Source organism: Periplaneta americana, chromosome 8 (genome assembly GCF_040183065.1).
Source record: "Periplaneta americana isolate PAMFEO1 chromosome 8, P.americana_PAMFEO1_priV1, whole genome shotgun sequence".
NCBI lineage: Eukaryota > Metazoa > Arthropoda > Insecta > Blattodea > Blattidae > Periplaneta > Periplaneta americana.
Genome location: NC_091124.1, coordinates 87,485,330 through 87,499,428, shown reverse-complemented (window position 1 = coordinate 87,499,428; position 14,099 = coordinate 87,485,330). Strand labels below are relative to the sequence as shown.

Genomic DNA, 14,099 nt, shown 5'->3' with positions numbered 1-14,099 from the left:
GAGAAGAGAGAGGGTGTATTACGTCACGCGACGAGTCCGCGCGCGCAGCTGCTTACGGAGGGAAGGGGGAACGGACCTTCCCGGCCCTTCCAGAAATGCGCCGATGTAGAGATATTGAGATAATTCTCTACACACCTGTAGAAGGTTCTCGTAACTATGATTTTGCTATAAAAGAGCAGGCGCCAGCGAACTAGACAGAGTTTTCAGTTATTCAGTCAGTGAGAAAGCCAGAGCAAGCAAGCCAGCCGGAGTTCGACTCGAGTGTGCGTCCGCATCTGCGTCAGCATCCGAAGGCCTGAGTTCGAGTGCAGTGGACCGCAGTTGGAGGGACCTGAGTTCGAGTGCAGTGGACCGCAGTTGGAGGGACCCGAGTTCGAGTACAGTGAACTGTCTCTGAAGGTCTGTGGTTCGAGATACTGTGAACTCGAGTGACTGAGATAGAAGAACTGTGAACTGAGAACTGGTAGTTCTGATTTGTAAATAGTGCTTTGTAAATATTAGTTAAGATTAACAGTTCATTGTTGTGCGTAATAGTCCAAGTAAATTGTCATTGTCGTCGGTGGAGTGCTATAACGAATACTGTGAAGATCCAATTGTTGACGAGAGCGTTTAAGGTGAACTGTAGAAAGGAATTATTGTTGTGACGAATAAATTACATTGTTGTTACAAATAAAATTCACACGTGTCAGAATCGGGACATTATCGACAATGGAGAACCTACAGCAGATCCTGCAAGCCATCGCAGAAATGAAAGCAGAAATGAACATGCACATTAGTGAAGTAAAAGATAACATGAACAAGCACATCAGTGAGGTTAAGAACGACATAAGTGATGTGAAAACGGAGATGAAAAGTGACATAAGTGAAGTGAAGGGCGACATAAGTGAAGTGAAAACGGAGATGAAAAGTGACATAAGCGGAGTGAAAGGCGACATAAGCGGAGTGAAAGATGATGTCACTACGCAAATTGAAAGCGTTTCAGCCCACGTAGATGGAATTGTCGCCATCGTGAAAGACGAACTCAAAGCCGATCTTGACAACCTAAACAAGAATTTTACAACTATAAACGAGGCAGTAACCGAATTGAGGCAGGAGGTAGACCATTTCGACGGCAAAATCCGCGATCTCGAGCGCCGTCAAGAGCAGACGAGCGAATTGCTGGACAAGACGAGTGAGGTGATGGAAAAACATGCTGAAGAAAACAAGCACATCCTCGCGTTGGTGGATCGCCAGGCTAGAGAACATAAACAGATAGTTGCCGAGGAGGTTCGACGTGCCATGCAAGAAGCGGCCACAGAGTTGAGGACTCCATATAGTGCCCCTGCGGAACCATCGGCTTCAGCCAGACATCACAACGTCAAGACGCCGAAGTTCGACGGTACGACGTCTTGGGCGATATTCCGTCGCCAGTTCGAGGCCATCGCAGAGCACAATGGTTGGACGCCAGCAGAGAAAACTACTCAACTGCTGGCCGCGCTTCAGGGACAGGCGTCGGAGATTCTTCACAGCGTTCCAGAAGATGGGACAGCCGCTGAGATAATGGCGGCCTTGGAGGGACGTTATGGTGACCATCAACTTGCTGCAGCATTTAGGACCCAACTAAAAACGAGGGTCCAACAGTCAGGCGAGTCCCTGCAAGAATTCGCGATGGCGGTGGAACAACTGGCCCATAAGGCGCTCAGGGGCCTACCTATTGACTTCATCGCTGGAGAGGCAGCCTACACCTTCGGCAGCGGAGTTCGAGACCCGGAAATAAGACGACAGCTACTCCTGGCAGAGCATCGCACTATCAACGCAGCTCTGGCGGCGGCCCTCAGGATGGAGGCGGCCAAGTCGGCGGCGGGAGTCTCAGCACCGCACTGGATCAGGAGCGTCACGGCGACGGATGCTGGGGGGCGCCAACCGAAGCCACCCGAGCGGCAGTCAACGGAGCGGCGGAGACGACGGGCGCCCACCTGCTGGTCCTGTGGCAAACCGGGACACTTGAGAAGGGACTGTGACCAGTCCGGCCACAGGCAGGAGAGAGAGGTGGCCGACGTCGAGGAGCGCCAGCAGTCAACGGAGCGGCGGAGACGACGGGCGCCCACCTGCTGGTCCTGCGGCAGACCGGGACACCTGAGAAGGGACTGTGACCAATCCGGCCACAGGCAGGAGAGAGAGGTGGCCGACGTCGAGGAGCGCCAGCAGTCAACGGAGCGGCGGAAACGACGGGCGCCCACCTGCTGGTCCTGCGGCAGACCGGGACACCTGAGAAGGGACTGTGACCGATCCGGTCACAGGCAGGAGAGAGAGGTGGCCGACGTCGAGGAGCGCCAACAGTCAACGGAGCGGCGGAGATGACGGGCGCCCATCTGCTGGTCCTGCGGGAGGCCGGGACACCTAAGGAGGGACTGCGACCGCTCTGGCCACCGGCCGGAGAGAGAGGTGGCTGACACCGAGAGGAGTCAAAAGTCGCCTGAGCAACGGGGACGACGGGTGCCCACCTGCTGGTCCTGCGGTGAACCTGGGCACTTGCGGAGGAGTTGCGACCGACCTGGCTACAGTCAGGAGAGAGAGGGGGCCGATGCTCGGAGGAGCACGTCGGCGCCATCATCACCATCCCCTCGGCTCGTCCTGAAACCGGTCGACAGAAGATGCGACGATGGGCTGATTGCTGAAGGACAGATAAGAGGCCGTCCATGCAGAGTACTGGTGGACACCGGGGCGATGCTCACTATCGCCAGACCAGACGTCGTGCGTGGCCTACCTGGGAGGACGCCGCTGCGCCAATACGAGCTACGTACTGCTTCAGGCGAGAGCTTGCCCATCCAGAGAGAGGTCTTCCTGGACCTGACCTTGGGGAAGAGGAAACTGGAGATGTGGGTGTTCGTCGCCAACATCACCGAGGACGTCGTCCTGGGACTCGACGCCATGCGGTTACTCGATGCGACGGTGGACGTCCGGCGCCGTATACTCCGTCTTGGTCGGGATGAAGTGTTCCTGATGGACGCCGAGGACCAACCCGTGGCCAGCGAGCTCTCCTTGGAGGGCCAAGGGGAAGAGCAAGATGGCGCCCACGCAGTACGAGTATCGCTGCCCAGCCAAGCCAAGGATGGGGTGGCGCCACCATAAGGAGGGAGCAGCCGGAGGACCCCAAACGTTGGACCGATTAGCAGCCTACCAAGGGACTGCCCGAGACGAGCAGTCCTAAGGAGGGAGCAATGTGACAGCGACGTGAGAATCGAACTCACGACCAGCGTCCCGCAAGAAAGCAGATCGCACAGGCTCCACGGAACATTGACTGACGTCGCGCGGTGGAGAGAAGAGAGAGGGTGTATTACGTCACGCGACGAGTCCGCGCGCGCAGCTGCTTACGGAGGGAAGGGGGAACGGACCTTCCCGGCCCTTCCAGAAATGCGCCGATGTAGAGATATTGAGATAATTCTCTACACACCTGTAGAAGGTTCTCGTAACTATGATTTTGCTATAAAAGAGCAGGCGCCAGCGAACTAGACAGAGTTTTCAGTTATTCAGTCAGTGAGAAAGCCAGAGCAAGCAAGCCAGCCGGAGTTCGACTCGAGTGTGCGTCCGCATCTGCGTCAGCATCCGAAGGCCTGAGTTCGAGTGCAGTGGACCGCAGTTGGAGGGACCTGAGTTCGAGTGCAGTGGACCGCAGTTGGAGGGACCCGAGTTCGAGTACAGTGAACTGTCTCTGAAGGTCTGTGGTTCGAGATACTGTGAACTCGAGTGACTGAGATAGAAGAACTGTGAACTGAGAACTGGTAGTTCTGATTTGTAAATAGTGCTTTGTAAATATTAGTTAAGATTAACAGTTCATTGTTGTGCGTAATAGTCCAAGTAAATTGTCATTGTCGTCGGTGGAGTGCTATAACGAATACTGTGAAGATCCAATTGTTGACGAGAGCGTTTAAGGTGAACTGTAGAAAGGAATTATTGTTGTGACGAATAAATTACATTGTTGTTACCAATAAAATTCACAATATAATTGCTCTTCAAACTTACCTATATGTGCGCGAACCTGATGACCAGCAATAATATTCAACATGAAATTAACTAGTCCTTGTCTGTCCAACATCATCATTGGGGGTGCTGCACCTCTGGAAAGAACTAAACGACAGTTTCTTTTAAAAGTCAATTTTGACGAACTTATTAATAGGATAAATTTGGCAAGTAATGAAATGTTAAAGAACATATATCCTTCTAAAGTTCAAAAACTAAAATCATTGACATAGGAGGAAGGGAGGAAAATGAAAATTTACATCACGAGTTCCACTATACTTGCGAAATGATACAATCTTTTTTGTAATTGATCACATATTCCTATATCAAGCTCATACAAATTACACTTACGTTCGTATTTTTCTTCCCAATCAACCAATTGAGTTTCAAGTCCTTTTCCTCCATACCAAAAGTTGAAAGCAAATGCAGCATTTGTGAAACCAATTATCACCTAATAACAAGAAATATAATTAAATACAAAAAATACACACACTTAACATTATTTTATATATTCTAGTTTTTCTAACAGTATATTCCACAATAAAAACTTGCATTAATTACCTGAGAGAGCGGATGAAATGCAGATATGCTATCTACAAAGTAAAGTCCACGACAAACAGACGTTTGAAAGAATGCAGCAATTGGTAGTACACTGAATATTTTAAATTTTCCACGCGGACATGAAATTACAAAATAGTGAAAAATCATCTCATCTTCCAAAAATTCATCTTTGACAAAGGCTTTTGAATCGCATGAATCAAGGTTTTTGCACATTGCAGAAATAAAGCAACCAAGTTCACAGTTACGTTGTTGAACCTTACAAATCTTATCTCCCTGAAAAAAAGAAAAGAAGAAATAAATAAATAATTTAATTATTAAATTATTATTAAATTATGTGGAAAACTTTTCGAGAGTGGATACAGAATCTAAAAACAAGCAAAAGATTTCATACAAATACACAGTATAGTTAATACCACTTTGTTTTTAATAAAATAGCAGGTACTTTATGGCTCATACATGTTTGCTTATTCCAACTGGGTAATTCCATAATAACAGCCCCTTACCAACAAGAAAATTTAAGTTCAGTGAATGAAGTGAAACTTTCTATTGGTATTGTATATATGTTGAATTTTATGTTGGTAACACTCTCACCAGCATACTTCATTTGTTTTCAGTGACAGGCGATGCTTATTGAAGTGTATGTCTTTGTATGAACAAAGCTATAGTTTTATTTCAGTACTAGCAGTACCTGCGCACTTCGCTGCACTCGTTACAAATAAATATAATTGACTTAAATCTGTTATATTTCCAAATACAGCTTTGTTATTGTTAGTTAATAATTAATCTATTATCAATTATAAATCGTTTGCTACTGAATTACTTTCAAAGCTGTATTAGAACTAAGAATGTAACTGTTATTACCATCCAATAGGTTATGGAGTTGTTCGATTAATTCTACTCTTAAGCATGGTATTATGTTAGACCTAACATCATCTGAAATAGAATATATTTGTAAGAACTGAAGGTTGTTTACTCTCAGCTGGAAGAAGGTTTTGTCACCAAACGATACCATTTGAAATAAGGTGTTGTACTGCCCTATATTATTTAAAATGTGTGTTGATAACAGATGTACTACTTTAAAACGTGTGTTGATAACGGATGTACTACTATAAGTACCTACCTAAGTTTTTAATTGGTTGTGAGAGCTTTTGAATCTCAGGAAGAAAAACTTTTCCAGCAGCGCAACATATTCAAGACTAATTTACAAACATGTTAAACGAATTGTTCATCTACATAAAGTACTAATTTGAATGATTGAATACCCCCCGGAATAAGGGTATATGGTACATTGTTTCCCTATGCACTTAGACCCTTATTAATACCCCCCGGAATGGTACACTGTTTTTCTATGCACTTAGATCCTTATTCTGGGGAGGGAGGAGGAGGGTATTCAATTCTTCTCAACATCAATTGAATGTCGTTTTATAGGCCTACCGCTTCTTTATTTTATAACTGTCTCCATTACTATAAACTTCACTGTTAATTAATTATACTTAAATTGAAACATTTGCAAACACTGTGCATGATTTATTCGTATTTCACTTCATGACCAGGTGTAAATGCAATAAGAATACAATTTTATACACTATAAGACCATATATTATTATATGGAATAGCAACAATGCTCTAATGGTTACGTGCGTGCTTGTGTGTGTGTGTGTGTGTGTGTGTGTGTGTGTGTGTGTGTGTGTGCGTGTGCTCGTAGACATATGCGCAAAAACTACAGGAAAAAGTAATAAAAAGCTACATGCTTATTACATGATGTCACTTTCCAGCAATGAGACTAAAGACAAATGCATACCTTAGGAAGAGCATTCCACCAACAGATGTCAACAGCACGAAGATTGAGCCATTTCAGTAACTGTACATTCCATTGTTTTTTTAGGTAGAGTTCAAAATGACTAGCCCGAAGTTGATGACCATAGTGCCAGCTCTCTGGAGGATTCCATCCAGTTTTATCAGCTCCGTCTACAATTTCAGCTACTAGCCATCGTTTTAGCAGCTGCAGCAAGCATCCAATTGCACGAAGATGCAATGGAAGAGTACCACACATCTACAAAAACATATACGTTTATGTATTATTTTAAGTAACATTACAGTAGAACCTCATTTATCCGTGGTAATGAAGGGGCTGGACTGGTTAATCGAAAAAATCGGATAATCTGTGTCATAAAATATTTTCGTAAATTAAGTGAATAATACTTGCACTTTCTTTATTTCCTCCATGATCTTGTCAACAAAGGGTTTTTAAGGGGCAAGGAAATTCCTTGTAATGGCTATCTGTGAAAAGATAGAAATAGTACAGGTTTTGTGTTGTAGATTTACGTACTTTATTGTCTATTTTTATTAAATCGCGCACAGTTGTATTACCAATAATACCAATCTCGTATTCTGATGCAAAATGAGCCACAGTTTTTTTTTTCCCCAAACCACTCAATTATTTGCACTTTTTTCGGTACTTAGCACAACAAGTTTTTTATTTTGACCCTCATGGAATATATTTTATAATATATAAATTGTACAGTACAGCGACTCGAACAGTAGACCATACTGTGTAAGTGTCAAGGCTTGTAATAACACCTCTAGAAAAAAAAAAAAGTACTGGTACTAATATAACGTACAGTAGTACTTCATTGTTTCTGTAGCAAAACAAAAAAAAAAAAAAAAAAAGGAGGGAGAGAAAGACAGTCAGATAATCTGGTTAATAGAGTGACAGATAATCAGGATTCTACTGTATTTACAATTTATTTAATTATTTCCTCTAAATTGTGCATAAATCATAGCAACATTTTGATTCAAGAGAATACACTTTTTCCACCTGATGTATCTGAAGTCATTTTCTAACAAAGAGATTACTTGATATTAATGATGTACACTCTTAGACAAAAAAATGACCAGGCTCCAGATTCTATGTCCGATTCGGAAGACTTCGGGTGCATACGTCAGAGCATGATACACACGCAAACGAATATCTTCTGTCGTAAATGTTTCCAACACTCCACTGCCACCACTATATGATGATTATATAACATGCTTCTTAAAGAGAAGAGTCATCGTCTCTCTCGCATAGCGCAGTCGGTAGCATTGAGGTCTTGTATTCGAAAGGTTTCGAGTTCGAATCTCAGTCCAAACTATGTTTTTTCATTCTCATTTTTTACTTCTTGTATATTGATAATAACCAGTATTGTGAAATATTTAACAGAAAGCTGAATATTTACAAAGGGCAAGTTAGATACATAATAGCAATCCTTTCCCTTCTATCTTGTATTTAAAGACCTAAACTAAATCTTCTTGGATAGAAATAAAGAAAAATAAACCTTAAGTAAAAGAAATCCTTCTCGGATAGGAATAAACAAACATAATTCTTTTCTTTGTTTTAAACAAAATAAAGAAATACATCTCGGAGACCAATAAACAAAAATCAAAATAGACAAAAAATTCAATACCGGGTATGTAATCCCTCCGCATCTATAACCGCCTGCATCCTACTGGGTATGAATATGTTCAGGCATCTCAAGTACTATCGACGTGAAGATACACGATCCCAAGCATCTTCGATAATATTCCAGAGTGTATCTTTTGTGGTCGGCCGATGTGGATTGTATTTATCATCGCGTTCACAGTTTTCTTCACCTCCGACCACAAATTTTCTAGGACATTCAGATCTGGTGAACAGGGAGGCCATTCTATCAGTCTGATATATAGGGTTGTATTAATAAAGATGAGGAAGATGAGTTTGCTTCAAATTTTGTGAGCTTCCTCCTTTTCCTATTAATAAAGTTGAGGAAAATGAGCTTGCTCATCAAGAATTTCCTCCACCTTTGAGCAAGGAGTCAGCACGTAATAGTTTCCTCGCATTACTTATTAATAAAACGGAGTTTTGCTTCTTGCTCTGAAGCATTTGCTTCAAAAAACCTGAGGTACCTAAATAGTTAACTCAAGCTTGTAGAGTGAAGCTGTTGTATCGAAATGGCTGAGTTCATGGATATTCAATGGCCTCAAAAGTTGTATAAGAAGCAGAGAGATTCACTTTCGAGAGATTACAAAACTTCGTACCGATTTAATCAAGAAAATGTGGATTGTTTAACCGACTATTTCTTAGGTGACACAAACCAAACCAGAGGCAGTCATTTAAATATTTCCTTAACAGATTTGCAGAGGCTAATGCTGTTGGAACAATTGGAGGCATTGAAGGAACACAGAGAGTATTATAAGGAAAAGCGTGCAAGACTCTTTGAAAACTACTATAAAATCACAGCCGATAATACACGGAATGTCGAATATCTCTTTATTTACAACTTACACACAAATGTAACTTACATGAAATTATCAGTTCAAATATTATGCACTGGAATGAAATAGAATTTGGGAGAGGGGCACTATGACCCAGCACTGCGACCTATCAAGATACATTGCACTAACCTCAAGCTAGGCACATTCCCAAACTCACACCGGCTGACTACACTAAGGTTTGGTATGTATCCAGGTTTCGAGCAAGCAACTCCACTAATCCCTAGGCCAGCCCCGTCCTTGCGTCACTAGCCGGCATTCGAGGAATGCTATGGAATAATGACTGAATGGAGAAATGTTGACAGAATGATGTAAATTCCTCATTAGGGGAAACGAGAGAACCCCGAGAAAAACCCAACTGCAACCTTGTCCGCCACAAGTGTCACTACGGATTTTTCAATTAAAGATCCCATACGAACCCGGACAGTCATTCATCTTTATGTGCTTGTTTCCCATCTTTTTTTAAATCTGGTTTTCATATTGGACACTTTTTTAATTAATTCTGCCTCGGTTATTGGCACCCCAAACCCTTTTTCATACTTCTCTCTGATATTTGCAAATGCTGCAGATTTCTTTTGCCTCGATTCCGGTAACATTGACTTCTTAAATATAACTGGAAATTTTTTAATGATATCCATAAATAAAGATAAATCTTCTCCCTTTTTCCCAACGTCTTCCTCTGTATCACTCATAGCTCAATCACTAATCCTTTCAATCGAAATACACATGGCGGTATAGCTTGTTGTGGCTGGCCTGAACCCGTTTGATGACTCTACTGATACGAATTCCCACGCTAAGTGAAGAAAATTCTGTGAGCAAGCTTTGGCACGTAAGAGCAAGCTCCGATAGTTTTTATTAATACGACATTTCAGAGCTTCCTCATAGAAAAAGCAAGCTCGTTTTGCTCATGAGGAAGATGAGCATAGTAAGGTCTTCGTTTTTATTAATACCACCCATAGCCTCTCTGAAAACCATCTCATGACCTCGACACATGTGTGAACACGAGGATTATCCTGTTGAAATATGAACTCATCATCATCAGGATATATCATCCGTACAGAGGGAAGCATAACATTTTCCAATAAGACCTTGTATTGTTGGGCATCAAGATTTCCATCGAGCCGCCATAGAACACCCAGGCAGTCACTGGACATCCAGCCCCAACATGGAACAGATACACAGCCAATGCGAAAGCGAGTTGTCACATGCGTAGGATCATATCGGGATCCCCGTGAACGGTAGACTATGTTCCGCCCATAACTGTCAGAGTAAAAAGTAACTTCGTCTGAAAATATTACCTTATTCCAATCTAAATTAATATTTTCCTCTGCAAATGCAAGGCGGAATAATCTGCGGTCATCAGTGATGCACCCTTTCATTGCTGCCACTCTTGGATAACGTCCTACGTCCCGCAGAAGCCTTATGACAGTGCGAGAAGATCCAGGGAAACAGGAATTTACTTTAATTAAAGAAGTGGGTTCGCTTCTACTTCTGCAACTAAAGCAGCGTCCTGTGCACGAGTTGGCTGACGATGTTCAATTCCTTCTCTGGATAATCTCATCCATCTTCTAGCTGTGGAATCGTGCACTCCTAGTCGCCTACCTGCCTCAGTAGCAGAAAATCCGGCATCCCTCAATGCTGTTACCACGGAGCTATTATAAAAAAGCATATATGTAGTGACACTGTTTACAAGTGTACCGTATATCTACAATGCAGTGGTTTTGTCTTTAACATTATTCATCTCATTTTTGCAATACTATTAACTTTATGATGATGATGAGGATTATTATTATCCGCCGCCGCCACCACCACCACCACCACCACCACCACCACCACCACATCCGAAGGCGGATACGAACCTGGGTTTTCTGCGTGTGAAGTCAGAGTTTTACCACGGAGCTATGACACACATACAGTCCAGACCATTGTTTGCCAGTATAAGAGTATGTACTTCGATCTCGCTGGTTTCGTCCTTACTATTCTGATTTTAGTCTTGTGTATCAGGCGCACAGCAGAACGGAACTTGGACAAATTTACGCTTCAAGAGTCCGGTCTTTTTTTTTTTTGTCTAGGAGTGTACATATAGGGTCATTTATTGATATTATGTTACTTGTCTTTCGTACATTAGTAAATTCTAAAGGAAAAAAAATTCCAAGATTTGTGAAAAAAATACACACACACACATACATGCATATACGCACTCACAAACACATGTATACAAAATGCGCGCAAACAAATCACCAAACACACACACCCCATCCCATTAGATGAGTTACCTAAGCAAAGAGGAATGCCAAATACTAAACACGAATAAGAGATTAGCAGAAGACAAAAACATGGAGTCAACATGAAACGAGAATATTGTTTTTGTCCGAAAGTGATGAGTATCACTTGACTAGCGCTATTCCCCTCTTCTTTTGAGGAGGGGGAAGTTAGGAGATGTTCTATGTTGCAAATGTATCCATTATTGCACATTACGAATCTTAAATCCCCCATGTAACTCATTCACTGTAAGTGTTGTATTAAATAATATTATGGTCAATGTAACGTTTAAATGCAGCAACACCAGCAATACACTGATAAGCAAGATCTCTATTTTCAGAGACTCTAAATCAGATCTTCACTGTATTATAAACTTACAAACTAATACGTTATAGCAAAAATATTCTTCTTGATAAATAAAAATCTCGACATCACGAAGTTGTAAGTACCAGTTATTTGAAATAGTTAGTTCCATCACCGATATTCGGAATAGTAGATATAGATATGACAATAAATTTCGGAATAGTAGATATAGATATGGCAAAATTCAGCATAAAAAACAACATAATAAGATATCTCTAAGACATCAAACCATATACCTATCTATGAACGTAAAGAATGCAAAATTAAAACATTTGGGATCCAAGCAAAAGGACTGGGACACTCAATACAAAATTCCCTCAAACACAATTAAAAAGAGAATTAACTCCTCTCAAGAAACTGTCTTCACCAAAATCTTAATCAATGACCGGTGATGAAAAACACACAGCAAGAAGAACAAGAGGAACTGTCTCAAAAATATTACTGCCTGTTGAATTCACTTGCAACTATTCTGAGAAGGGAAATCATCACTACTGGCCGTCCCAGTGACAAGATTTACCTTCCAAAATGCGTATCTTTCTTTAAGTATAATATGGACTATATCTCAGAAATTGTAATTCCGTGAAAAGTTTTTTTTTTTATTTTCATATTTTTCTGTACCCTCTTCTTCTTTTATTAAACAGTTGTCAGTGGAAATACGACAAATGATTCTTTATAATTGTTTTTCAACAGGAGTTAACCCATATCAGTTAAAAATCATATACTCACATCTCTTCTACCTCACACATTTAAGAACCTTATAAACAAGTGAAATATAGACAAAATCTTACTATTAAAATAACATGTTTCAAGAATGTAACTCACCTTTGTAACATTTCCTTCTTCCAAAGGTGATCCAAAAAGTCTCTCAAATGCAGTAGTCACCTTGATTTCTTTCACAACTATATGAGAAAGAAAAAAGAAAATATGAACAAAATCAATTCAGAATAAAAAAATATATATATTTTTAAATTGTGTGTTATTTAACATTCATAACTGCCAAGTTATATCAACGTCACCAATGTGCCAAAATTTTGTCCCACAGGAGTTCTTTTTCATGCCAGTACATCTACTGATATGAGGCTGTCGTATTTAAGCAATTTAAATGCCATCGACCTGGGCCAGGATCGAACCCACAACCTCAGGCACAGAAGGCCAGCACTCTACAGACTGCGCCACTCAGGCAAACTCAAAATCAGGAAAATAAATAAAATAATGAAGTAGAGATATCTCCCAACCATGACTCATAGGCTATACCACAACACGACATGGAAATTGACCAGAAACAACAGATTACTGATCTAGATACAGATGTTTTAGTCAATAAAAATAATTAATAGTTTAAAGTCTTCCTTTTCTGTAGTCCTACTAAATGCACTAGTGATCATACAACACCTGCACATATTGTCAAAAGAAGTTTAAATGTCAGAAAGGAAAAAAAACTGAACTAGAGAGCCTAATAACACTAAATCTACTTAATAGAGAAAGTGACTAAGGTGACTCTTTCTAATTTATTGTATATTTTACACATTTTATAATAATCCTGTTTCTTATTGTGATGTAAAGGGGTTTTAGAGTTTTTTCATGAACACTTATTCGAAGACATATCTTAATAAAATCATTTAATATGCACCCAAAAGAAGATGAACTTCTCAAAAATCGAGAAGAAACACTCTTCTATCTTCAGTGATTCCAATAAAAACTGTGTAATAGCATAATTAATAATAATTGCAGTCAGTATGTTCACAACATTATTACATCTTTTTCTTGATCAATACAGAACCTATCATTGTATGAAATATTGTGTAACTTCAATTCACTAGAGAATATAATAATAATAATAACAATAATAATAATAATAATAATAATAATAATAATAATAATAATGACGGTAATAATAATAATAATAATAATAATAATAATAATAATAATAATAATAACTTACAAATGGCTTTTAAGGAACCTGCAGGTTCATTGGCACCCTCACATAAGACCGTCATCGGTCTCTATCCTGTGCAAGATTAATCCAGTCTCTGTCATCATATCCCACCTCCCTCAAATCCATTTTAATATTATCTTCCCATCTGTGTCTCGGCCTTCCCAAAGGTCGTTTTCCCTCTGGCCTCTGAACTAACACTATATGTATTTCTGGATTCGCCCATATTATGTGCTACATGCCCTGTCCATCTCAAACGTCTGGATTTAATGTTCCTAATTATGTCAGGTGAAGAACATAATGCATATAGTTCTGTGTTGTGTAACTTTCTCCATTCTCTGTAACTTCATCCCTCTTAGCCCCAAATATTTTCCTAAGAACCTTATTCTCAAACACCCTTAATCTCTGTTCCTCTCTCAAAGTGAGAGTCCAAGTTTCACAACCATACAGAACAACCGGTAATATAACTGTTTTATAATTTCTAACTTTCAGAATTTTTAACAGAAGACTAGATGACAAAAGCTTCTCAACTGAATAATAGGCATTTCCCATATTTATTCTGCACTTAATAATAATAATAATAATAATAATAATAATAATAATAATAACAATAACGGAAACACATATTCACGAAATATTAAAGAAAACAGTTGCCCTAAGAACTGTAACTGTGAACTAAAAATGCCTAATA

The 14,099-nt window shown here is 40.6% G+C and overlaps 1 protein-coding gene across 4 annotated transcripts in view; it reads right to left on the bottom strand.

The window, feature by feature from the left end:
- Positions 1 to 14,099, bottom strand: part of LOC138704862 (uncharacterized) — a 125,182-nt gene that overhangs the window by 82,918 nt on the left and 28,165 nt on the right. For all 4 annotated transcript variants that reach the window (XM_069833199.1, XM_069833201.1, XM_069833202.1 and 1 more), the window contains 5 exons: positions 12,298 to 12,374; positions 6,362 to 6,613; positions 4,561 to 4,833; positions 4,351 to 4,450; positions 4,003 to 4,107 (listed from right to left, as the gene is read on the bottom strand). In XM_069833199.1, coding sequence (XP_069689300.1) covers positions 4,003 to 4,107; positions 4,351 to 4,450; positions 4,561 to 4,833; positions 6,362 to 6,613; positions 12,298 to 12,374 — 807 coding nt within the window. The remainder of the gene's footprint in view (positions 1 to 4,002; positions 4,108 to 4,350; positions 4,451 to 4,560; positions 4,834 to 6,361; positions 6,614 to 12,297; positions 12,375 to 14,099) is intronic.